The following is a 25,565-nucleotide window of genomic DNA, read 5'->3' on the forward strand; positions in this document are numbered from 1 at the left end:
CTGCATCTGTCTGCAGGGACTGTCCAAGCAAAAACTGAGACCTGTGGAAGAAATTAAAAATAATGTGTGATGAAGCAATGGCTGGGACAAGAAAAGAAACAAGAGAATGCAGGAGGAGGACAGGGAAAGCAGGATGTGTGGGCTGCAGTTAAATATGGAGCAGTGCTCCCACTTGCACGGGCGGCTGCCATGTCGGGCTTTGTGGTACAGCCACCCCTCAGCAGCTCAGAGACAGGGCTGTGTGGGCTCCAGATAGTACCAGGACAGCAGAGGGAAGAGCAGAGGCAGGTCCTTGTTTCAGCAGCTTTGAGCTGTTCCCATCCTGCCATTGGTTCCAGGCGCAGAGCCCAGTACCTCCCTTTGCTTCTCCTCCTCAGGGAGCTGTTGGGTGCAGGGAAGCCACCTCTCAGACTGCACAGCTCCAAACCCTCAGTCTCAGCTCTAATAGCTGCTGTATAATTTATAGGGATAAAAGGCTACGGAGCAGTCATTTCTCTTCACTTTTAGAGTGTTGTATAGATCCCCAGGTGCCACTGTGTGTGATGAAGCCATGCCCTGCAGCACTTCTGCTACTTACAAGGGAGGAGGGGATGACCAAATTCCTTTACTTCAACAATCTGTCCTGCAGCACCTGCGTGCTGAGAAAAGCAGAATGTAGTGACTGGATGAAAGTAAACCAAACCAGGATTTCCCTGGAGTTTGTTTTGCTCTGTAATGTTTTGAAAAGGAGGTTGATGGAAGTGCCATTTTCTGCTCCCCTTGCAAGGCCTGATTTACCATCTGGGCCTCTGCAGTGTTGCCTTTTCAAACACAGATTGCACCTGATGGCCGAGGCTCAGCTTCCAGGGTATTCTGAGTGCCTGCATCCAACATCTAACACACAGCTCAGCATGTTCACATTTCAACATGACTGAGAGCTGCAGCACAGGTGGTTTACTGCCGACAGCGACTTTTTCTTTGCTTCCTGAAAGATCCCAGTCCATGTGATTAAGGCTGAATGCAAGTCAGGGAGAGCATTGGGCAGTGCTGCTAAGTCTGACACCAAGCCTTCATACCCTTCAATACTGCACAGGTGTTCGGCCCCTGGCTGTGTTCCCAGCCCTGTGCCTCACTCATCCAGCCAGGTTTGCTGTCTGCATCTCTCCCTGTCTGTGAGGAGCACAGTGAGCCTTGCTGAGGGCAGCTCTGTGCTGTTTGCTGCCTTTCTAGGCCACGCTCGAGTATTTCATATTTTTTTGCTCAGAAGCTCGGCAAGGTCCTTAACCCTGCAGATGATTTTAGCTCTGTCGGAGGCCCTGGCAAAGGAAGGCTTCTGCCATCTGGTAGCCTTTCATACCTTGCAGAGCCCTGTGCGTGTTTGCAGTGAGGAGTTATTTTTGATGCTGGTTCTGACGTTAGCCATGGGTACTCCTGGAGCACATCCAAGCTGTGTAAATGTCACTGTATCCTCTCCCTGTTTTTTCCTTTTTTTTTTTTTTTTTTTTTTTTTTTTTAAACATTTCATTGCTTATGTTCCTCTGTGCATTCCACCAGCATGGAAATAGAGAACGTTTGTTGGACCCAGCACAAGACTCTGCTTTCCAGATCTGCAGCCCATGGTTCCCTGCAGGAACCAAGTGAGCAGAGGGGCACTGCACTGAGCCACTGATGTCCCTCCAGCAGCACAGCAGCACGCAGTGCCAGGTGAGTACTGTGTCAGCTCCCAACCTGAAGTTTTGTTTCCAGTCTCAGTGATGTAATTCATCTCTGTTTCTATAAGAACAGTGTATTTCAAGTTGAATGATGAACAGGTTAATATAGGTTCTGTGGTGCAGTTTTCTCTGCTGCAGGAATAAGAGCAGTAGTGTGAGTTAGCAGCAGGTTGGCTCCTGGATGCGCTGTGATATTCTTGAACGCCCTTGGACATCCCTTTAGTTTGTTTATGTCTCAGCCCTCCTCACAGTGTGAGGGAGGAAGGAGAAGCACCTTCCAACCCCTGCTTTTGCACACTCAAAGCAGCAGCTCCTCATGCACAGATCAGCTCTGAATTTGGACTTCATAAAGGGCTGGAGAGATCGAGGAACTTACTGTAAATAACACTAATTACGACACTAAGGCTCTGTGTGCTTTGTAATGCTCTGTGTACTCTGCAATAGTAAACAGTCTGTACAAGGCAACATCTGCGTGTGTGTTCGGCAGCCTCTGGGCTTTGAACCAGCTGCTGCGATGGTAGTGCTGCGCCTGTGACAGTAGGTAGGGGTGCGAGCACTGCTCGGCGTGTGTTGTCATCTCTGTACTTACCGTCTGCCTTTGGCACTGTCATCTCTTTTATTTATGAATGAGTGGGTGAGGGAGGAGAAGGCTGGGCTGGGCTGACTCGATTCCTTCACAGTTGTACCATAAAGAGCAGAGGAGATGAAGCATAATCTCCTCCTCCCTCCCAACAGTGTTTCACCGACAAGCCGTGCTCCCAGCTGGGAGGAGGACAGCCTCCAGCAGCCTGAGCAGAAGCTATGAGAAGGGAGAAAGGAACGTTTGTGCTCTTCATTCTGCAGAAAAAGCATCTTCACCTGAACTCTGCTCACAGGTGAGTTTCATTTTTCACCTATTAATTCTTAAAAGCAAATTGATTTTCCATCATTGGTTATACTAGCTGGAATGGTGGCAGAACAAGTTTTGGGCTAGGCTGTTAGAAGTGAAGCAAAGCAAAACAATGAGGCAGTCCAAGCACTCAACCAAAGTGCCATGTCTGAAAATTCACAACTTCAAACTAAATTTCCACGGCAGGTTCCCACTGATAGAAAATCTGGAATGGAAGCTGCTCTAGAGAAACCTTTTGGACTTTCAAATAGGTACAAGGAGATCTTGTATTGATGAAGAGGAGTTGTTGAGATAAACTAAGAATCTGTCTCTCCTGTTTGCAGAGGAATAGGGAGTAGATAAACTCTGCTGGTCATTTTCAAAGCAGTTACCAAGTGTGTGTCGGTTGTCTAGATACAAAGAAGTGAGTGCCTTAAGTGAGTAATTAGGAATTTAAGTAATTTACTTCCCCTGAGGATACAACTCAGAAGTTGTGTCTAGCAGCAGGAAACTGCTAAACCACATACCTTGGTGTGTAGGTGTTCTGTGTACAGCTGGGTACGTTTGTATCTCAAAAGTACTCCACTGACGTACTTTCCAAACAGTAAGCCACTTTTTCCTGCTTGGCATTCAGAGCCCAGCTTGGGAAACTTGGAATGTGTAGGTTTAGAGAGGTGAAATCAATTGAAATGGGGCTGCTAGGTTTTTGTTTTTAAATAGGACTAAAGATGTTTGTTATCGTAGGTTGCCCCTGATAGCTGTCTCGTTTTCTGGTTCTTCACAGCCTCTGATTAGCAAGAAGGAAAGCAAATCACTGAAATCACTGGGAGATTTGCTTCCAAATTTGCAGGAGGTGAAGATGGGGAGTTGAGAAATAAAGAGGTTAGAAGGATATTCGCACTGTGCTTTTCTGCTCAGAACACATGCAGATATTACTGAAACATTCAGGAAATTGAACAGTGAGATGAGGAAAAATGGCTACACACGGGCTCATAAGACGTGACACTGTCAGTGTGAGCATTACAGGACATTCTGAGCAGTCGGTTAATCAGCCCCCAGTGTGACTTTTTCCACGTTGACATCCTGCATTCACACTGACTGCAGCAGAGTATGACATTTGACCACTTCTTCTTTTACATTTAGTAGTCAAGAAGCCACTAAGCAGCCACTCAGTCCTCTGCACTGTAGCACACTCCTGTCTTCCCCTTCTGAGAAGACAAAAACCTCAGCCCTACCCTTCTCACCTCCCCATGTTGTCACCATTATTTTGCTGTTCTCCACACTGTGCTGCTTCTGTAAGCTCTTTCTGTTAAATGAAGGAAAAGGCAGAAGGTAGCTCTTTCCAGCTCGCTTGGTTCATGAAGCTGTCATTTAGACAATAAAACAGAAGGAAAATCCCCAAAGTTCTAGGAGCCTTAGTGTAGCACACCGTGAGAAAGTGTTGGCTTTATCAAATCAGACCAGTGTTTTGTTCTGTGATAGTGGGCACTGCTGGGAGGTGGTGATGTCTGCATCGCAGCATTAAATTTGAATACCACAGTTTTAAATGAAGAAAGCTGTGGTGATTCCAGTATCTCAGTCAAAAGAACTCATCTCATTTGGCATTTGCAGTACAGCTTATTTAATTCACTTTGTGGCTGGCAGAGAAAAAAATGACTGTATTCCTTCTGGGACCTGGGGGCTGTAAGGAGTCCCAGACAGAGAAGGAAAACAGGGGGAAAGCAGAGACCAGTGGGATAAATGCATTCCAGCTGAGCCAGCTACGTGGAGCTGTCATCATAGCAGCTGCCATCCCATCCTGTGAGCCTGCAACACGGCCCCTGCCAGAGGCCAAGGAGGCTGTGAGCTTCTTAGCAGTGCTGGAGCAGAGGCACATGGGATGAAGTGTGCACAGGTGTAAGCAGCCGTGTCAGTTTTGCCCTCCTAAGCAGCACTGTTGGTGCTGTCACTCAGTTAACCAGGTGATCCTGCTTCCTGGACATCTATAGGAACAGCTTGTGGAGAAGAAAAGAATTTTCCTTGCCACCAATGTCAGATCTAACCCCAAGACATGTTTGCATTTTGCTGGGGCGCTATTGCTGCTTACTGCTCTTATATCAGTGCAGTGACTGGTCTGTTACTTGGGACTCAGAGGGCATTCATTCAACTTTGATAATAATTTTTAAGTGAAGAACTGTGGAAATAGAAGTGCAGATGTGCAGCCTTGTGAGGCTGGTTACCTTACAATTAGCTGAATGCTTCCTCTAAGACTTTCGTTTTTCCTGTAAGGACTGTTTTGAGTGGCTTGTAGCAGTTGTTATGAATTTCTGTGCCAGCCAAAGCATTTGCAGAGCTGCTGTCCCCAACAGCTGATGGCACTTGGTTTTGAAAAGACACAGAGCAGCTGTAATGTTTAGAAGAAACTGGCCAACGATTTTCAGTAAAGGTTTCAGTAGTCGGCAGCAGCTAAGGACAGCATTGCAGTTTGTCCTCTGAGGGATGCATCCAGTGTGATGCCTTCCTCAATAGGAGCCGTGCTCTGTACTCTGTTAATCCACTGGGCAGCAAAGGCAGGACTGGTTTGTCTCTTCACCAGAAACTTCAACTGGTGTGTCTGAAAAAAGACCAAATAGGAGGCTCAGAGTGCTCTGTTCAAGAAAGATGGAGCAATGGGCTCACCCAAAAGTGTAGAGGATTCTATTCCTCCTTATGGAGCCCTCCTCCCAGAAATTGTTTGCATGGTGACAAATTCCTTTCCAGCTGTGTTGTTGTGACACTGGATCTGTGGATGGGTAAGCACAGACTGCCACTGCCAGAGGCAAGTGGGAACTCTGGTCTGCAGGTATTGGAGAGGGCATTGCTGCTGCTTCTGGAGCTCCACAAGAGATCCTCCTAACATTCTCCCCTTGAGAATGGCAGCAGGATGAGCCCAGGTTTCTCACCATATTCCTTAAGAGAAGACCGGATGAGAGTCAGATTTCTAGCACATGGATGGTTGAGTTGGTGACTTTAGGGAGGATGCTGTGATTTGCCTCCCAGGAGAGAGGTGGCAAAGCTGATGGCTATGACATGGGGTGGGGGGGAAGGGGGCAGGTGGTCACAGCTCATGTGGGTTCTGCTGTCATCCAGTGGTGTGATGGAGAGAAGCTGGAAACCACATTTAGGCCATTGGGCTGGGTGCTGTAGCACAGGGATTCATCAGCACAGTGCTGGGGAAGGCTTCTTGCACCCTGTGCAAGTCCACATGGGGTATGGAGGGGCAGTATCAAGGTATGACAGAAAATAGAGGAGGGAGGAAGGGTTTATGCACATGACAAAATAGGGATACTCAGGAGTAATGGAATAAAATAGAAGGCCAGGCTTTGTTTACATCTTGATGAAAGGAAGACACAAGTGCTTAAAATCATGTGAGTACTAAAAAGAGTTTTTTTACATTAAAATTAAGGGAATTGAGGAAATGAAAATTCAGGAAATTAAAACATAAGGAAGCCTGCAGATACAGCTGCCAGTGCTTTGTTTAGAATAATACATCCATTGGGGACTGGGGTACTGGAGCGCTGTATCTTCAAGTTAAAAAACAACAACAGAAAGAAGTATTCAGTGGTCATCTGGGGAGTGAGGGCAAGGAGGAGATGAACACAGAAGGAAATCTTGTCCAAGGCACACTGCTTCTACAAAATCATCAGAAGTCTGAGAATTACCATTGCAGAACAAATCTTATGTGAGGATATTGACTTGGATCCTCTGGAAAGTAGGCTCATCTCCAAGATGTAACAAAAAAAAAAAAGGGGGGGGGGGGGGGGGGAAAGCTGAGTTAAAGGCACTGCAGAAGAGTAGCTAGAAGAGTTAAATCTCTCCAGACTAGGTGGGGACTATTGGAAGACACACACAGATGTAGGCACGCCACCCTCTTACCCCAACCCCCAAACCAAGTAAGATCCAAGCAAGAAATGCAGAGCAGTTGAAAGGAAATGAGCATGGCTTAGGAGCAGTGCGGGGAAGGGTGGATGGTGTGCTAGGTTACAGCTGGACTGAGAACAGAAACATCCAAAACACAATGGAACCAGTGTAAGCCAGAAACACAAGCACAGTACAAAGGCATAGAGGAATTATTCCAGTTCCTAAATAGCGACAGTGCACGCGATGCTAGGTGCTTGAATTGAATGGGCTCATATCCTGTGACGAATTTTGTCCCTGGTTAAAATAAATCCAAACAGAAGAATGAGAACGGAGTTAAAGAAAAATGAGAGAAGGGAGGGGAAAATCTCCAAATGTTGTCCATGGTTTCTCACTTTTCCTTGTCTCAAAACTTTTGCTGCACAAAATGAATCACGTACTGAATCATAAATGCAGAAAATAGAATTTAAAAGAGAGATGACTTTATTGAATGTATCATTATTTGCTGATGTGTGGAACAATGAAAATGTTGAAAGGAGATCTGTTCAATCTCTTTAGACACAGCGGAGCTCCAACTACCTTTCAGTCAGAGCTGGCAAGTCACATTTTTCTCTCAGACAGCCTTTGCTATTTGCCAAATGTTATTAGTCAAACATTGATCATCGCTGGTCCAAGTCACTGCTTGTCAGCAGTGCTGGCAAATCAGTGCTGCTCCTGAGTGAGCAGTGAGGGAGGAGAACAATTGCACAGATGAATGTTTGGTTACTGAAAGTGGGATTAGCTTTACAAATTTCTTTCTGTTAATGAGATCAGTTTGATATTTAGGTTTAATTATACCCTCTTTTGTCTGGAGGCAGCAGCATTATAAAAAAATGTCAGCAGAAAGGAAAATTGGCCTCTAACTTAGTTTTTGAGCAAGTTTTCCCCTGTAGCTAGTGGGTGATGCTGGGGAAGCTCAATAGTGGGACCACTTGCATGTTGCTGGCACACACACACACACACCCTTCTTTCTTTGGTTACACATCTGTACAGAGAACCTGCAGCTGATACTTCAACACTGGTGTCAGAGAGGCTGTAGCCTCAGCAGAGACAGGGATACAGTCTGGGAAAATGAGTCAGAATAGTTAGGGGATTTTCTCCTAGGCTCTAGAAGGTAAAATGAATCAGAACCCATTTACTTCAGAAGAAAGAAGTTCCTATTTCTCAGTCCCTAGCCTACAATACAGTTGTTCCAGTTCTCATTCCGTACTGGTACTTCTACATGTTGATCGTGATTTGTGTGTCTCCTAATCCTTAGGACTTACTCAGTGTTGGCTTCTCTTGCCTCATTTAAGGGAGGATCAGCACACAAACTGAGGGCTATCAGCCGCCCTCCTGCTTGCAGTTCCTCGTTACCTGTTAGACACCTTCTTGTGCAGTAGAGGCAGGTTGGTGGTTTGGCCTGTGTGCTGAAGAGATGTGCAGGAAGAGAAAGAGGCTGAGCTGGCTGAGGTGTTGGCTGGGGCAAAAGGAAGGTTTGAAGCTGTTCTCTGAGGAACAGAGAGAGAAAAGGTTTCTGTAGAAAGTGGTGTGATCGGGAGTTCTCTTCCACTCCCAGCCGTGGACCCAAATGAGCCATGCAGGAGCCCTGGGGAGCTGACCTGTGAGCAGGAGCCAGCTCAGTGCTGAGATCCCAGTGGCCACGTCACCCACCTGGCTGCTCTTTAGCAGCAGGAAGGAGGGGGCAGATGAGGGTCATTTTTAAAAGTTATGAGCCAGCTCCTTGAGGCAACTGTGGCATGACTAATTCCTGTTGTGTGATTCATCACCCCGTCTTTAGTTGGACTGCTTGACCAAAAATACACACTGTGTGAACTTCTTATTACCATAAATAGGGATTTTCCAAAATGCAGTTTCTTTTCAGTACTTCCCCATGCTCAGCCAGTTGTTTGGGCCTTACATTTGGTTAAAAAAAGTCCCCAGACCTAGAGAGAGAAGATGAACCAGTGTCAGATATGTGACAATCTGTTGTCCCTTCTGCCTTCCTTACCCCTGTTTGTCCTTTATATGGGCAGGCCTCCAAAGGAGCAAAAACATGAAATGAAATGTTCCAGCAGCAGAACACGTACCCTTTAATTATTTTTGGAATATGTGAAAGGACGTATATTTCACTTCTGTATAGCTTGAATTTCTAGGGAGAAAAATCCAAAACAGAAAACATTTATCAAAATAATAATAATAATAATAATTTGAAAATGATTTGTTTCAAAAAAATCGTTTTGTAAACATGATTTTATCTCATGGCAGGTTTGAACAATTTGTTTTCATGCTGTTGTGTGTCTCAGGGGCAAGGGTGAGCTGTGTCGTGTCACTGAGCAGTAACAGAGACTGGAATGGAGGGTCTGAGAGTTCTCCAAACATTTCTTTGCCCTTCAAGGGGGCATCAACTGAACCATCTTCAGGATGTTTGCCAGACTTTAACACCTCCAACTTGAAGACATCTGTCCCATGCACCATCTGTCCCAGTGCTGACCCACTTACCTTTGTCAGTAGAAAGTTTTTAGCAGTGTTTAATTGAGTCTCTCATTCAGGCTTCCACAGAAGGCACGCTTTCTTCTTTGCGACAGTCTTTAACATGTAGGAAGGTTTTTGCTGTTTGCCATCAATATGGTCTTCTTTAGACTAAACAGTCCTAGACCAGTGACCGTTCCCCTGCATTTCCCCAACCACAGCCAGCAGCTCTGTAATGCAACAGTGCTCAGGATAGAGAGGTAGCACCCAGAGCTGCTGACACATCCCAGGCTGATTTGCTTTGTTCTCTTGTATTTTTACAAAAATATACTGCTGACTCCAATACAATATTTGATCACTGCAGTCCCTTCATCCTTCCTAGTGTTCTGCTGTAAGATAGCATTTACTTTCTCATGACTTCTCATTTCAGATATAATATGTAATATCTCTTATACAGCAGTTTGCACACCAATTAAGAGGAATACTCGGTGTTCTAATCAAAAGAACAAAGGTTAGGTTAGGCTGATAACCTGCTCATGTATTCTGGGATTTTTTATTTTTTTTTTGTTTTCTGAAATATTGCCATTTTCCAGGGCTGTAAATGTTGTGTTTCAACAAGTCCATCCCTGTGACCTCTCCCAGTGTAGCCTCTAGGTGCTGTGTTGCCATGAATTCCTACTGGTGATACTTTGGCTCCCTCACAACCATTCAGAAGTGCTCAGCCCTGTTCCTTCTAAGTGGCTCCCAGCTTAATTAAAAGTTTGTTTGACTTATTAAGTTGAATGTAGAACACACAGGATTCTTGTCTATAGTGATTCAGCTATTTCTTACAAAGCCTTATGATCTGTGGGTCAGGGCACTGGCCAGATTATACTACATTGCCACATCATTGCTATTGCGAAGTGAGCTCAAAACTAAGTTTTGAGGTCATTGAAGTAGTTTAATTAATTCGTTTCCTAATATACAGGGACTATCTCCATCAGCTTCTAGCTGCCTTGCATCAACCCACCCATACTGCTTACACTAGGCAGGTCACATTTTTCAGCTGTTTCATAGAACATTCAGTGACACATCTGATGTTCTGTAAGGCAGCAAATGAAGCAATTGAAATGTTCTCCAGGAGGAGACTGTGTGAGGTGGCAAAGCTGGAGATAGAGGAGGATGTGACTAACTACCAGAGAAACAAGGAGTAAACATTTTCTAATGTGTTGCAGTGTTTGAGAGTACCCAGTTCATACTGTAGTTTGACATTTTTGTAATGGAATATTGTATATAAGAATGTCACGCACGTTTGATGTCCAATCTAGTGCTCTCATCAAGCATTGAGTTCACTGTAAGAAAAAGGAAAAATTGTCAAATCGAGGATTTTGACATGAAGCTGCCACTCAAATCCGCACTGTCAGTTCCTACTGACATTTACAGGCATGAAGCCCTGAACTGCACCACCACTGTGGTTCAGATCCAAAGTTTTAGAGATGAAATGTGACTACCTTACTGCAGACTCCGGAGAAGTTTGCTGGCAAACAGACATTAAGAAGTTGAGACGTATTCCCAAGATATCAAAGTTTGAGCAAGTCGAGTGATTTACCCAATATGTGAAAAATTGCATGTCTGTGCTAGGAAGAATTGGACAGTGGTGACTAATTGGTCTTTTGTTTATGTGGGTTCTGAAAAAATATCGCTGGCTTCCTTTTTTGACAATAGCTTTATAAAGGAAGTCATACAATAACAGCAAAAGTAAAGTGATTTGTAGTTATTAGAATACTAGTCTGGTTTCCTCTCACTGAAACAAATGCTCAGAGGAATAGTTATTGTGGTATGAAGACATTCCTGTTGGAAGAGTCCCTTCACACGTTAACAAGTACAAATGAGTTGTGCGGAGACTTAAGTGAAGTTTAGAAAGGAATTCAATGTGAGGAGAAATTGTGGGAAATTTATGTGAGACCGTTTCATGGGTTTTTCCTTTTCTCATGGAAGAAAGAATTTGAATATTCCAGTATGAATTGGATTTTCTATCCAATAAGGAACAGAAACATCCTTTATTGCCTTTCATGGCTCTTTCCACTTGTGGCTCTTTTACACAAATCCTCTGGTTTAATCCAAGCATTGTTGTGCCACTTCCTTATAGTCATCCTTAGTCATGCCCCCAATTTCCACTTTGTTCTACAATTTTAGGGGCATTTTCACTAAGCTTGCTAGCTATCTCAAGTACTAAGATACAACAGTAGCCTTCAGAAAGAAAGGAGATACAAGGGAATGGTTGGTCCTTCTTTCCCCTCTCTCTACCGGTTCATCACCCCATTGCAACATGAGCTCTTCCTTGTATGTGGAGGAAATGGGAAGAGGCAGAAAACTTTTTTTAAATAGCCCTAAAAGCACAGCTATGTTCTGTGGAAGGAACATTTAGTAAGCTTTGCCATTTTCTTGCTCTCAGACCCTACAGCAGCTTTGTTACTACAGCTCTTACACCCACTCCACCTCATGCCATAAACCCTCAGGTGTGGGCCAGCCGATCTCTGCCCATTTGATGTGGGAGTCTAAAGGCCAGTGTTTATCCAGGTAATGATCTGAACCAAATCTCAGATTTTGGTTCCAAAATGTTCAGCATGGTCCAAGTACTGCTATGCAGGCCAAGTGATTCAGGTCTGTTTGTGATGTGTGACAGGTGGAGGGACAGCAAGAGATCTACTGTGACATGAAGGTATGCAACCACATTATCCTCCCCATTCATGGTAACAAGTGCTTTTGCAGATGAGACAAGCTGTGTGCTCATCTTTTGCAAACGTGTATGAAGAAGTCCTTTGATGTATGGTCCCATTTGTACCCACTAAAATATTTAGGTCTAATTGTATCAGATTTCTTATAAGAAAATTGTAGGAATGCTCACTGGAACTGAGAAAAAACATCCAGGCTCAATAGTGTTGCTCAGTCAGAGCTGAGCAGGCTGTTCAGCTGTGCCAGTGGCCTTGGGTTCATCCCTTGGCTATTGCCAGCAGGCAGCACCAAATATGTGACCTGCTCTGTAGTTCATGGTGTGGGGTGGGAATCATGGCTTTGCCAACAGGATACAAAAGGATTTGGGGAAAAAAAAAGAAGCTGCTGTTGAATTGTCCAGTGAGTAAAAAAAGTTGGATTACTTCAACCAAGAAAGTCAAGCTGTCTAAAGCCCTGAGATTATTGGCTTAATTCTTTACCCAGAATCAAGAGGAGTGTTTGGAGCTCATCTAGATGTTGTTTCTTTCCAAGAGTTGGGCTTAGATAGGTAACACTGAAAAAAGGTGAGCATAGGAGAGAGATAAGTCTTGCTAGGAAATGTCTGCAGGCTTGTGATACTGAAGGTGTTATATAAACTAAGCTCTTAAAAAGAAAACCACACAGCTGCACTATTTCCATATTAAAGCTGTCTAAATGGAATGCCTGCGTGTTCCCAGCCATAGCTGCTCTCAGCTTAATGATTATCTGCACCCCAGATGTTTTTCTTAGTGCAACTTTTTTATTTTTCTCATCCTACTCCCCAATCTAGCTTAGTAAGTAATGCAGGAGCTATTTGCCTCCTCTTTCCTACACCCAGCATCAGCTTTCCTTGAGCTTCCCATTGTTTAGGGCGCTTGTAAAGTACTGTGTATTATATTCCTAGTAACAGGGTGATCTTAAAGATCACTCTTCCAAACCACCTGATGAGTGCAGTAATTGCTGTGTTTTGGTACCAGTCTTGAGAAAGCTTGCAGTTCCATTCCCTGGCCAGTACAGAGCTGTGTTAACATACTTGGACTGAGGGGAAAAAAAGGGGAAAGGCAAACTGTATTTCCCATTTGGTCACTGGTCAGAAGGCACAGCGGTGTCCCAGAGCCTGCACGCTGTGGAGGCTGAAACAAGGGAGGAATTTTCCAAGCTTGCTTCTTCCACAGAGCAGCATAAAACAGCTATTGTGCAAACAAGAATCTGGACTTCTGTTTATGTAACAGGCGGCTTTCTCTTCCTGGCTCTGCAACAGCACACTGCAGCACTTCCTCCAGGAGCGGGAAACATCGCTGTAATCAGAAGTGTGTATTATATCAGGACAATATCGTATCAGTGAGACTTTTTCTGTGCTTTTCAGATTCTGTACGCTGGCAAGCTAAACAGATATGAATTTTACAGTCACATTCTTTGTGACATAAAACTAATTTAGTAAAAAGATTTTGAGTTCTTATAGAAAAAGAAGCATTTTCAAAACAAAACAAAACAAACAACAGTGCAACTGTGGAGCACGTCTGCTTTATCTCATCCTGTGGCCCATATTGGCCTACAGGGTAATGCAGAACAAAACCTGAGCTCAGGAACTGTGAATGCATAAGGACAGTTTTGCCTTTAGAAAATTATTGTCAGCTTTCAAGTTACTGTAAGTTGGATTTATCAGCAGGAGCCGGGCACTGACTGGATGCTTCTAGTTGTTAGATTAGATGAGGAACTCGCAGACGTTTAGGCTCTTTTCACCGTACATTTGCTTGTCAATTGTTCTGTTCAGACAAACCCTTACATATCAAAGTCACCAGATTATCATACAGAAATTCTATCAAATACAGTCTCAAATACAACTGCACTTGTCATGAGCCCTGCGCTGGAAAAGGAGAGGGGAACAGTAAGGCTGTCAAACCCATCTCTGGTTCCTTGCATTGTGCTCGCAGGCATGAAGCCAAACCTCCTGTAGATGGAGAGGCCACACAGCTGTCATACAGCCATTGAGACAAGCATAGTGCATGGGATGGTGTCAGAGAGGATGCTCCCTGTGTAACAGTGCTTTAGGAAATCTGCACATTACTTTTTCTGCCACATGTGTGTGATAATGCTCACATTATCATTGTTATTCTGCAGGGACGAGGGTTATGGCAATCTCTTGGAGCAAACATCAAGCTAAGCCAGGACAACCTGTGGCTGGCTCATATTTTTGCTGCTGTGCCTGGTAAAGCTGCAGTACCAGTTGAGTCATCTGTGGAGGAGGGGGTGATTCTGAGGTAGGTGCACCACTGAGGTGGCTGTATGAAAACAAGGGGAGCAGAGCTTGCACTAAGGCAGATAGTGTCCAACAACAAAGTTAGAAGTTTTAAGGGAGAGGAACTTAACCTGGCCTTCATGTTGCAGTTGAAGCTACCTGAGACTCCAGGAATCCTTCCACCTAAACCATATTCTGATATGGTGATATTCTTCTTGTTGGCAAGAAAAAGAGGAAAAAGAAAAGAACAAATGAGAGTTACAATGATTATGTATACACTTCTTTACTTAAGTTTGCTGTGTCTTCCGGAGGACTGTAGTGACAAATGTTTGTAAATCGCTTTGGAATTCTTTGACAGAACCCACTCGTAGGGCTTACTGATACACATCACCATTTCCCAGACAGGCTTTATCTTCTGGTAAACACTGTAAGAAAATTTAGAAAAGGCATCTCACTGAAAACTGATCGTTTGGTGATGATATTCATCCTCAAGGTTTTCATATGTTTTACCACCAGGTTATTAACATCCTGCGGCAAGGCGTCTCTTCAGCCTGAGGTTTTTGTGGATGAAAAGTGATACGTGAAGCTGGATGAAATTAAGTTCTACATCCATTCATTTGGGACACTGATTAATGGTATATGTTAAGAGGCAGAAGATGTTGAATTTCACAGAGAATGCAACCGAAACTTGCATTATTGATCATAATATTCACCAGACATTGTCCCCTGTGGTGTATATATTTGTATTTATCGTAGGATTCCCAGCTAACTGCCTTTCTCTATACTACGGGTATTTACAGATCAAGGCTAAAAATGAGTTGGGAATCTACCTTTGTAATTTGACCATAGCAGACCTGTTTTACATATTTTCTTTGCCCTTCTGGATCCAGTATGTATTACAGCATGACAATTGGACCTATGATGAACTGCTGTGCAAAATCTGTGGCATCCTCTTGTATGAGAATATCTATATCAGTGTGGGCTTCCTCTGCTGCATCTCCATTGACCGCTATCTGGCAGTAGTGCACCCTTTTCGGTTTCATCAGTTTCGGACAATGAAGGCTGCTATGATTGTGAGTGTCATTATTTGGACCAAAGAAGCAGTGACGTGCTCATTTGTCTTTGTGCATGGGGAGATCAGTATGGATGCTGAGAGCCACGTGGTGTGCTTTGAGCATTACCCCATCAAAGAATGGGAGCACAGTATCAATTACTACCGCTTCTCTGCTGGCTTCCTTTTCCCTTTCTTTCTGCTGGCCTTCTCTTATTGTGGCATTTTACGAGTTGTCCACAGGAGTCATGGCACTCAAAAGAAGAAGAAACTCCAAATTAAACGTTTGGTTTCCAGCACTGTCTTCATTTTTTTAGTTTGCTTTGGACCGTACCACATCCTACTTGTAGTTCGCAGCGTGTTTGAGAGCAACTGCTCATTTGCTAGCAAAATATTTAACATTTACCATACTTCTCTCCTGCTGACTACATTTAACTGTGTTGCTGACCCAGTACTGTACTGTTTTTCCAGTGAAAGCACTTACTTGAACTTTGTCAAGATGCGAGACTCTTGCTTAAGGCATTTAGGATGTCTAAGGACTGAGACAAAGGAATCCTATCAGCTGAATGCTCCAGAAACTCCCAACAGGCCACAGCATGAGCATCAGCCACGGTTATTACAAGAATCACAGGGCGATACACAGGGAACAAAGGACTCTTCCTCAACTAGGACAGGCCATCTATAGCATTCATCAAAAAGGGCGCTCATGTAATATCTTTCTTGTGTAACTATTTGTATCCACTCAATTAAAAAGTATTACCACTGTGTTTTACATCCCAAAGTAACTCTCTGAAATAACTCCTCCAGCAAGTTTCAAGTTGAGCAGAGCCATTGCAGGAGCCAACCTGCTAAAACAGCTGATGAAGTAATGTGGAATGTTCTGGGACAACAGGCACTGAAACTCGGCATCAGATGAGAGCTTCAATTTGTGCATTGACTGTTGAATCTCCTCATAAGGCTTCTATTGACTTTCAGAGGTATGGGATCTCTTGGCTCAGATGAGGATAAATAAATCAAGCTGTTGATTTGGAAAAGAACAGGAGGTTCATAGTACATGAGGCACTTTCATCTCATGTGTTTCTTCACTGTGTTTAAAGGTGAATTTAGTTGCACCTAAATTCTAACAAACCTTGCTAAGATTTTGATTGCATCCTTCTAAATCAGTGTGTTTTGTGCAGCACAGACCTTTCAGGCAATTCAATAACGTATTTGTCAATGGAACTCTTAAGTACATACTGCTTAAACTAAGTAGATTCTGCTTAAACTCTGTTTTCAGCAGTAGATATGATAACTAAGGTGTGCTCCTTATTGAGTAAATGGAGTATCAGAAATGTGATGTACGAGTGACCTCTGCGGCTTTTTGGGTTAGATGGAAAAAGATACAGGAGTAACTGGAGATAATGGCAGTTACAGATGGGGTTGCTGTGCTCCCTATTAGTTGTTTATAGAACCAGCTCTTCTAGTTTTTATCGGTTTGTTTGTTTGTTAATTATTCATTATTAAAGAATGTGAGTTTTGTTTCTTCTTTGTGACCTTACTGTGCTTTCTGGTGTCTACAGCTGTTACACCATGAATCCTTTCACTTCTCTGGTTTCAAGCCTTTCTTTGAACATTTCTCTGTTTCTGCAGCCTGGAGTTGACAAACTGTAGCTGTATATGTGTATATAGGCAAACATATATTTAATTTCAAAATGTTCTCTAGACAGACCTTCTACATTGGGTTTCTCAGGTATGTTGCTGTACAGAGATTGTTATTGGTTTTTAAAAGGTAATATGTTCTAAGAATTTTCTGGAAACCACCCTGAAAGTGCAATATTGAAAGTAATTAGGAGATATGTTTAATAAATAATGGTTTTTTAAATTATTCTCTTCCTGTATTTGTTCACAGATAGTATACGTGAGACTACAGCTTCCCTCCTCCCCGCTGTTGCAGAAGGGATTCATGTCCCTACTCCCAGGAGGGGATTAGGTTTGCTTAGATTAACATTTGGTTTGTTTAATTCTTCTACATTTCTTTATACTTAGAACACTCTCCATGCTGGATTAATTACCTTATTACACACACTTCTCTTCTTATTATCAGTGCTGTTTAGCTTTGCTTTCTGTGAATGTTTCCTCCAGTCCCTGCTGTCTGTGCCAGCTGGGCTCCTGGCTGCTGCAGTCCGTGCTTGTACGTTGCTAAGAGGAGCTCCAACACTCAGACTCCCGTGACCTGACATGCTGCAAGGCACACACATGGTTTGTTCTAAAATAAAATATTTGTTTTGCTGTTTGTGCTTTACTTCTTTATGGCTGCCCATGTTGTTTAAACCAGTTGGAACGCAGAGCTTGCCCTATTACGTGCAATTGTCATTTAACAGATTAAGGCTTACTTGAGTCGGTACTTTGTTGTCGTCCACTTCTGGTCAGCTGATGTGGTTTAAAATCAGATGGAAACCTATGTGATTCTGCTGCAGTTGTAGCATCCAACCTGCTGACCGGGGAGGGCTGTTGGTTTGGTTTTGTTTTCCCTGACAGCGAAACCAGTACTTCAGTCTACATTCTAATTCTTTCTACATTGTAACAGCTTGGTTTAGGCTGTGGAACTGTAACCACCACGGGAGGAATGTAACCCTCAGAGCCTTTCTATTTCAACCTGATCATGATGAGAGTAAGGCTTGCTGGAGACTGGCCACACGCTGCCATTGGATTAAATACAGGTCTTGGGATGGCACAGAAGAAAGGATTTCAAAAACACACACACACACTATTTCTTAGCAAAATGTTAAAGCTTATATTTTAGAAAGAAAATGGCAAAAGCTTTTTTAAATTAATTAATTGATTTTAATTAAATCAAGTTCCTTTGATGCAGTTGATGTAATGTGCTATGAAGTAACCACTGGGAGCAAGTCTGAATGTGTATCAGCCTTCTGGCACTAAGGTTTCTTTCTCTCATATATGTCCAACTGCTGTAAGCCTTGAAGAGCTGTGTATCTTTGGGGAGCTCAAAAAACGAATGCTGGTGTTTGTGGTATTAACCGATCTTTCTCATTCTCAAAGAGTTACATGCTTGTCTTAAATAAAAGGAGGAACATAAAAGGAGGTAGCGGATGCTGCTACCTGCAGAAGTACCCCTGTCCGTTGGAAACAGCAGCGGCCAAACAGAACCACCATCCTGCTCCTGCTGAAGCACAATAGCTGAGTGCTCTCATTTTGTACTGCTATCGTCTCTTTGTGGCAGGTAAAGCATCGGTGTCTGAGAGTGCACTGTAAAGCACAGCCTGTGCTGTCTGCTGGGGGGCTGACCTCTATCAGGTCATCAGCACAGGCACTTACCTGGAGTTTAAGTAACAGCGCAACTTTGAATGATGTAAGCCGGGCGTAAGGCTGTTCATCATGTTCTGCTTCAGCATTTGTAGGCCTTTGAGTTGCAGTTTAGTTGTTCTTCCAACAGTCTTGCTGAGAGCTGTATTTCTATAGCTGGAATTGGTCTATATGCTCATTTACACAATTTTGTTTTAAACTGAATGCAGATGTTCTTTAATTTCTGATTACACTTTAATAAGCATTAATATTTTATCACTGTGTGTTGAACTCCTTTATGGTGTCCTGCTGTTAAGAGTAAAATATCTGCAGTATTTCTGTACTACGCAGAAAGGGACAAAATTCACGAGTGGTAAACTTCTAACATAAAGGAGGCGATCGGTACAACCTTCCCTTCACACAGAAAGCCTGCAAGGCTGCCCTTACTCTCATTAAAGCCCTCTCCTCACCTCATCACATGTCCACCGCCATGACAAGACAGTGCTAGAGGGGCCGTTTAACCATTTTTACTGCCATAACACTTGCTGGTTTTCGTTTTGTTTTGAACACTCCACTGCAGCTGTTCTCCCCACCACAGCGTATTTTTAAATCCAAGTTACTACAAGACTTACTTCCTGTCGCAGTTGGAAGGTTAGCAAAACAGGAACAGCAATGCAATCTTACTTCATTTTAATGAGAAGATTTCTTTGTAAAATCCAGATCGCTGCTTAGTGTGTAATATCTGTTAATATCCATTATAAAATCACATGAAAGAAAGCTAGACTGAATCATGGTGGTAGCTCCTTCCATTTCACAGAAATTTTGTCAAGGCAATAATACAAAGTTGTGCATTGGCAAGACACCAGAGATGAAAGTCCAGTGCTTAAAAGACAGACTCATCTTTTGCTGATTCTTTTTTTTTTTTTACCTTGAAAGCTCCCAGGACATAAAGAAATACCATGGGATCATCTGATGTAGAAATCACTAGGGAGCAGTCAGTGCTGCACCTCCTGCAGCAGTTTTTCAATCATGGCTGAATGGACATTGTAGAAGGGCAGTGCGTCCACCTCCATTTCCAGGCTGGCAGATACTCCACTGCGGACCCCGAGCTGCACCAGTGCTTTCAGAAGCTTTTCTTCCTTAAAAGAGAAATGAATACCATACAATTAAAATCCTATATCGGGCAACAACATTCATTGAGGCCTTTATTTTAAACCCAGGGGAGACTCTGACCTCACCCTCTGGATTTATTTTATGGACACATTCCTTCCAGGAGCACAATAGTACTGCACAAATAAGAATCAGAGAAACCTCCACCCAAACTACCTGCTGTAGTTTTCACTGTGCAACAAGCTGCAGGGGCGTCTCTAAACCAAAAGTACAGAGGAGGAAAAGGGTATGTCAGGGAAAAAGCTTACAGACAGAACCTAAGCAGGCTGCCTGATCTGTCTCCTTTCTTGCATATTGGGTGGTGTCAATGTGTCTTTTGCTTCCTGACCTTTTCTATTGATTTTGAGAATTCTGGGCCCTTAAGTTAGGGCTGGGGAGAAGAAATATCCTGAAGTTTCTCTTTCCTGGAATTCTTTGAAATGATGTTTAACTTGTTATGTTTAGAACTGCAACTCTATTTTGTGTTTATAACGGTTATTTTCTTGCTTAACAGTAATGTAAGCAGATATGTAGCATGTTCCAAACTGAGCTGTTAGAAGTACACAGAGGGAACTAAATCCTTGATGGTGACCTATGGGTAAGTTAGCATCATGGGATGAAAAGAAGGGATGAAATCAGCCCTAAAAACCCTCTAGTCCTGTCAGCAGTGGCACTGGGACAGTTGCAAGCAGCCTTGTGTCTTGCAGTTCTGCACATTCTCAACATTTCTCCTGCAAAGCCACAATCTCATTAGCAGCAGTAGTGAAGAGATCCCTCTCCCTTCTCTCTGGATTATCACTTCTGTGAAATTTCCCAGAAGCTTAAAACTTTGAGACCTCCCCATTGGCAAACTTTGAACTTCCTGTTGAATTTCAATGAAGGGATTCAATTGCAATTGCAGGGAACACTGGCAAAAACCAAACAAGCAATGTGACTGTGTATGCCTTCCTTCCTATACAGATGACTTGTGTATACATGTTTAATTTACCACGATGTTGTGACAAGAAGCCCTTTAAGGCAGTAGTGTGAAAATTGTCTGTTGTTTCAGTAATCTTTGAGAATTTCAGAGACATTCAAAAATAGTTATTTTTGCTACTCTGCTTTTCATGTGACATGAGATATGCCCATTAAAATCTTATATACCATCTTAGCATCTCCTGTAAAGATAAAGTATTTCTCTTACTTTTCTCAATAAAAAAAAAAAATCTAAGGAGAATAAATAGCCTAATCACATCTTAGCTTCCTTCCATCCCATTCCTCAGTAACTTACACAATACCTCGATGTAGCCTCACACAAATGTATATATCGTATTCCTTGAGAATGCCTATTTCTTGTGTGAATGCCTTTTCTGTTTGGTTTTACTTCCGTTTGTGTGAGACTCTGCTTTGAGGGAAATTGTTACTACCAAACAAAGCCCTACCCCTGTCATTGACAGTTCTATAGGTGGACGTACTTCTTATTAGATATTCCCATGCAATAACATTAGGAATATCTTTTATATCCTGAATAAATATGAATGACCAAAAATGTGTAATGTTAAAATGTCTCATGTTCTCACATTAAATGGTTGCTTCTTTCTTTCCACAAAGACCTCTAAGCCATACGGAAATAATTCAGCTGTTATATCACTCTCATGTCACAGAAGAGACCTCTGAAGTGGTTAAGCAAAATTTCATTGTAATTTCAAATTGTTTCTCCTACATATTTACAAGCTCCAGCTCTTGACCTGCTTAGACAGGGGAAATAGTCTTGCTTACTTAACATTATGTAACTATGCTTGGTGTAGTATCCTATCAGCAAATGTTACTGTTGAACTTGTAAGAAACATACACAGCATGCAGTGTGGTCTGTAAAGTGCAGTTTGCTCACAGTCCTCTGATCAGTAAATGTTTATACTGGGAGTAAGGTAACCAAAAATAAATGAAAGAACCCCACCATAATCCAAACCCACCAAATTCATAGAGAAGGAACTTGTTAGTTTGTATTTAATTCATGGAAAAACTCTTTTGTAAAAGAAAAAACTGATAAAGAACAGTAAAGCAAATGACACCTTTATATATGGCTCATGATCATGCAGATCACAACTCTGAAAGAAGTACTACGCAGCTCTTGTCTTATATTAATAAAGAGTTCAGTAGTAGAACAGCTGCTTAACATGTTAACCCAGTTGTGAATTGCAAGAAAACACAGAGTTAGCTGAGGATATTCAGCATTAGATTTACTTGTATCCATAAGAATGAGCACCTTTCCCTATATTCTCCTCAGAAAAGCCTGAAGAATATAAAAAAAGTCAATCCAGCATCACAAACTGACTCAGCTGCAATTCAACTCCACAATCATGGAAGGTAAGTAAAGCTGCATCGGTCAAGATGCTTTGAGCTGATAAAGTTCTCAGTAATCCACAAATGCTTCTCTTAGTAAAATATATGCAAAGAATAATATAGAATAACCTTCACGTTCTGTTGAGCAGGAATAGAGAGCACTGCAGTTCTGAGTTCTGAGTTGCAGTGCAGTTGTGATACTGCTTTAACATGAGGGACATGATTTAGGAGTGGGTTGTTAGAGGCAGGGTAGTATGGTCAGGTTGCTGTTGGACTTGATGATCTTTAAGGTCTTTTCCAACCTGAGCAATTAGATGAGGCTGCAGAGAAATAATACGTGTTCTGGGAAAGTCATCTTCATTTAGTTGTTATGGTCTGTGGGCTTCATGAATGGAATGCCATTTTGGAATAAAAATGAAATATTATAAGCAGGCAGCTTGGTGCTTAGGCAAGTACACACATACTAATGTTAAGGTGGTACCAATGGTGCTTTTTATCCTACTAAGGAATTATTGCAGCATTAAAAGAAACTACTGGGCAAAGAGCAGCTGAAAATGGTCTGATATGTTTATTTATTTACTTATTTTGTACTAATGGAGTTGGTGAACAATAATGTGTTCAGGCTCAGGAAATCTTCTGCACTGTTTACTGTTGCATGATTTATAATGAAAGATACAATCTCCTCTTGTCGGACAATTTGTCATTTTCTTTCTTCCCACAAAACCGTTTCCATTAATTTTATCTCAATAGATTTTGTGCTGAACTTTCAACAGCTCATTATTGGATTATTATCAATATTGCCAGCTGCACAGCATTGTAAAATAAAAGCAAAAAAGAATTTCCTGTATACAGTATCCCATTTAATCGCAGTATCTCATTACCAGGAAATTTGATCACAGTAGATTCGGGATATGTTAACTTCAAGGGAAAATGAGGTGGTGCAAATGGAAAAAGCATACCATGAAAAATACTTAATCTAATGTTGGAGCTGCCTTATGCTTTGTTAAAAGCCAAAGGATAGCAAATACAGCTACGCTGAAAGTCGGGATCAGTTTCAGTTTTACATCCTTTTCACAAACTATCAAAACAGCAACAAACAAAAGTACGGCCTACTCTAAAAAACCTTGTTGGAATTTCAGGCCAAACGTACCATCACCTTAGGGAGAACACCTCAGTGCTGCAGACAGCATCTATGCTGGATATTGCAGCATGGTGTTATGCTTGAAGGTACAATGCAGAAATAAATTCGTTTCTGAGGCTTTTGATGATCATATGGCCTTGAATTCTTCACTGAATATTTAAGTGTGTTGTGGAAGCAAGTTAGCCAGGAATTCCCAAAAGATGGCAAAAGAAAAGCAATGATTGTAAAGGATTTTAGTGGCTGATAGCTGATTCCATCTGCTCACAAACAAATCCCAGCTCCCTGGCCCTCTGGAATTTACCTTTGTAACTGATGGAAGAGCCGACAGCCAGACAGTCTTCTTTGGTATCTGTGAAAACCCAACAGCTCTCCTCAGGTAGCGATCGTGTATTTCACAGGTCCTGAGAATATACAGAGCACAAGCAATGGCATAGCCACCCCAGTTAGAGACGCCTGCAAAACAAAGGAAACACCACAAAACCAGACTGTTGAAAATAACAATACATTAAACAACAGTTGTTGTAAACATACCTACCCCTCAGAAGTCATTATGCACTTTGAGTCACACAGTGATGCTGTAATGGAACTGGGATGTGAATTAACTATTGACAATGATTTGGAAAATATATTGTAGAAATATACAATTGGATAAGATGTTAAAATGCGTTTGTATGGGAGATTGGTAATCACAGCCTGAACCTCTGATTAATCAGCTGAGGCAAGTATGGGGTCAGCTGCGGGAGCACAGGTGAGAGTGATGTAGCTGTGCTCCCGGAAGGGGTGGAGCTCGACTCCATCCCCTCTGAGACCTCATTTAAGGGCTGACTCCCACTGAGGCAGCATCTCTTGGAGATTGCTCACCAGTGAGGACTGCCCCAGCTTCTTCAGCCAAGGCACCACCACTGGTGAGTTTTCCTTTACTCATTCCTTCTGTACATTTGCTACCATCTGTATATTAACAAACAATACAGCTTTCATTTGTGTTTCAGACTGAATTTCTGCAAGTTTTCCTCTAGCTTACTCTCTGGTTTGTTTTCCAACAAAACAAACTCACTTGGGCATGGTCTGTATAACAGTTCTGTTTGGTTTACGTGAAATCTATGAGCTTTTGAGGAACAGTGTTACAGCTCGGTGTGTTTTGCTTTTAACAATACTGAAGGAGGCATTTTTGATGGGGTAAAGCTGTGCAGATTTTCACTGACATCAGATTTCTTAGTGAAATGTTGCATCATTCTAGAGAGTCCCTTTTTGGTCACAGATGACATCTGCTTAAAGAGTTCAGCAGTTTCACGACGTACAAAGGCCTGGTGGAACTGATGGTTGTCTGTGTCTTGATATGTCTGTTTAAATGTCGTGTGCAAGAAGACATTAATTTGAATATAGTTAATATCCACAAACTGTCTGCAAGCTGTGATTAAATCACTCCACACAGCCTTGTTCAACAGCTCCTTTGTTGGGGCTGTACTAGAGAATCTTAGATTTGAAGCTTGCAGTGAGAAGTTCTCTCCGACACCTCCACCCGAGATGCAGAACAGCCGGATTTTCAAGAACTGTGGAGGTTGTTTCAGCACACGTAGTGATGCACTGAGAATGCAGTGCATGTTTCAGTGCATCCTCTCAAATGTCTGAACATTGCCCTTGCTTGCTTTTAGGATATGGGTGTGACAATTGCTTTCAAGGTAAAAATCACAAGGATTTCCCCAACATTTCCCCTCTAAAAATTGCTGTTTTAGCCTCTGCAATATTGGAAACACAAGTGTTCCAACTCAGGTTAGAAACGTGAGTTCAAGTACAGCATGGACCAGTCAGTGCCTACTCTGTCCTTGCTGAACATGTCTCTTCACAAAGGAATTTATTTAATAGTGCTTCAGACGTTAAATTAGAAGCGAATTTTAAGCTATAGCATCCAACTTCTGTTGTACAGTAAGATGTGCACAAGTACGGCTGCTGAAAGAATGTATCTCCTCATGTAAGAGCAATGCAGCTGGTTTTGGCCAGACACGGTCACACCTCAGAGGTTCACCAGTTACCCCAAAAATTCATATATGCACAGACTTTTTTTTCAAATTCTCATCTCGCCCTTCCCTGTTCAGAAGATGGACACAACACAGACTGGTTACCATCACACAAAGAAAGGGCTGAAACAGATCAGTTGGAAAGACAGGCGCTTTCTTTTCAGTTCTCTTCACAGCATCAACAACTCTCCCACACTCAACAAATCCCTTACCAGCTACAACAGCAAAGTCAGCTGCAACATCACAAGCTATAACATCTCCATTTTTTATGTGCTTCTTCACAGCATCTTTTACCTTGCCCATTCCTAATTCATTTCCTCCATCTCCAACACCTTTATCAAAAAGAGAAAAAGATCAGATGAGTATGAAACCAACATATAACATCCCATTTATCAAAGAGCCAGAATCTTTCCTGAGAGTTTCTGAGTGTTCAAAGCTCCATCTGAGCTTTTTTCACCAAAAGCTTCTATAATTTTCCTAAAGTATGCATTTAGAGAACAGTGTCTCTATTTTTGTTGGTCAAGCAGAAATACAGTGTATTTGTCTTCCAGAAATCCTGAGTATCAGTGATTTTATGTAATGTCAGAACCCCACTGTTGTCACTCGGAGACCTGGAGATGAGGACAACACAAATTATCAGCTTAAAAACTGCCTTTAGTGTCTTTCCAATATATCAAAAAAATGAAAAGGAATCCTATTAATTAAGTG

General features: G+C 42.4%; 2 protein-coding genes across 3 annotated transcripts in view; one reads left to right on the forward strand and one right to left on the reverse strand.

The window, feature by feature from the left end:
- Positions 1-1,493: 1,493 nt before the first annotated feature.
- On the forward strand, positions 1,494-16,804 carry GPR68 (G protein-coupled receptor 68). The gene is made up of 4 exons (XM_072338400.1): positions 1,494-1,683; positions 2,427-2,566; positions 13,780-13,919; positions 14,414-16,804. The coding sequence occupies exon 4, from the start codon at positions 14,530-14,532 to the stop codon at positions 15,631-15,633; it is 1,104 nt and encodes a 367-aa protein (XP_072194501.1). The 5' UTR covers positions 1,494-1,683; positions 2,427-2,566; positions 13,780-13,919; positions 14,414-14,529; the 3' UTR covers positions 15,634-16,804.
- An 898-nt stretch (positions 16,805-17,702) lies between these two features.
- DGLUCY (D-glutamate cyclase) overlaps positions 17,703-25,565 on the reverse strand; it is a 39,604-nt gene continuing 31,741 nt past the window's right edge. The window contains exons 12-14 of one of the 2 annotated variants that reach the window (XM_072338995.1): positions 25,070-25,189; positions 23,144-23,295; positions 17,703-19,369 (exon numbers count right to left, since the gene is read on the reverse strand). In XM_072338995.1, the coding sequence (XP_072195096.1) occupies positions 19,226-19,369; positions 23,144-23,295; positions 25,070-25,189 (416 nt within the window). In that variant the 3' untranslated portion in view covers positions 17,703-19,225. The remainder of the gene's footprint in view (positions 19,370-23,143; positions 23,296-25,069; positions 25,190-25,565) is intronic. The other variant, XM_072338992.1, reaches the window with a different exon arrangement.

Source organism: Excalfactoria chinensis, chromosome 5 (assembly GCF_039878825.1).
Source record: "Excalfactoria chinensis isolate bCotChi1 chromosome 5, bCotChi1.hap2, whole genome shotgun sequence".
In the NCBI taxonomy this organism is placed as follows: Eukaryota; Metazoa; Chordata; class Aves; order Galliformes; family Phasianidae; genus Excalfactoria; species Excalfactoria chinensis.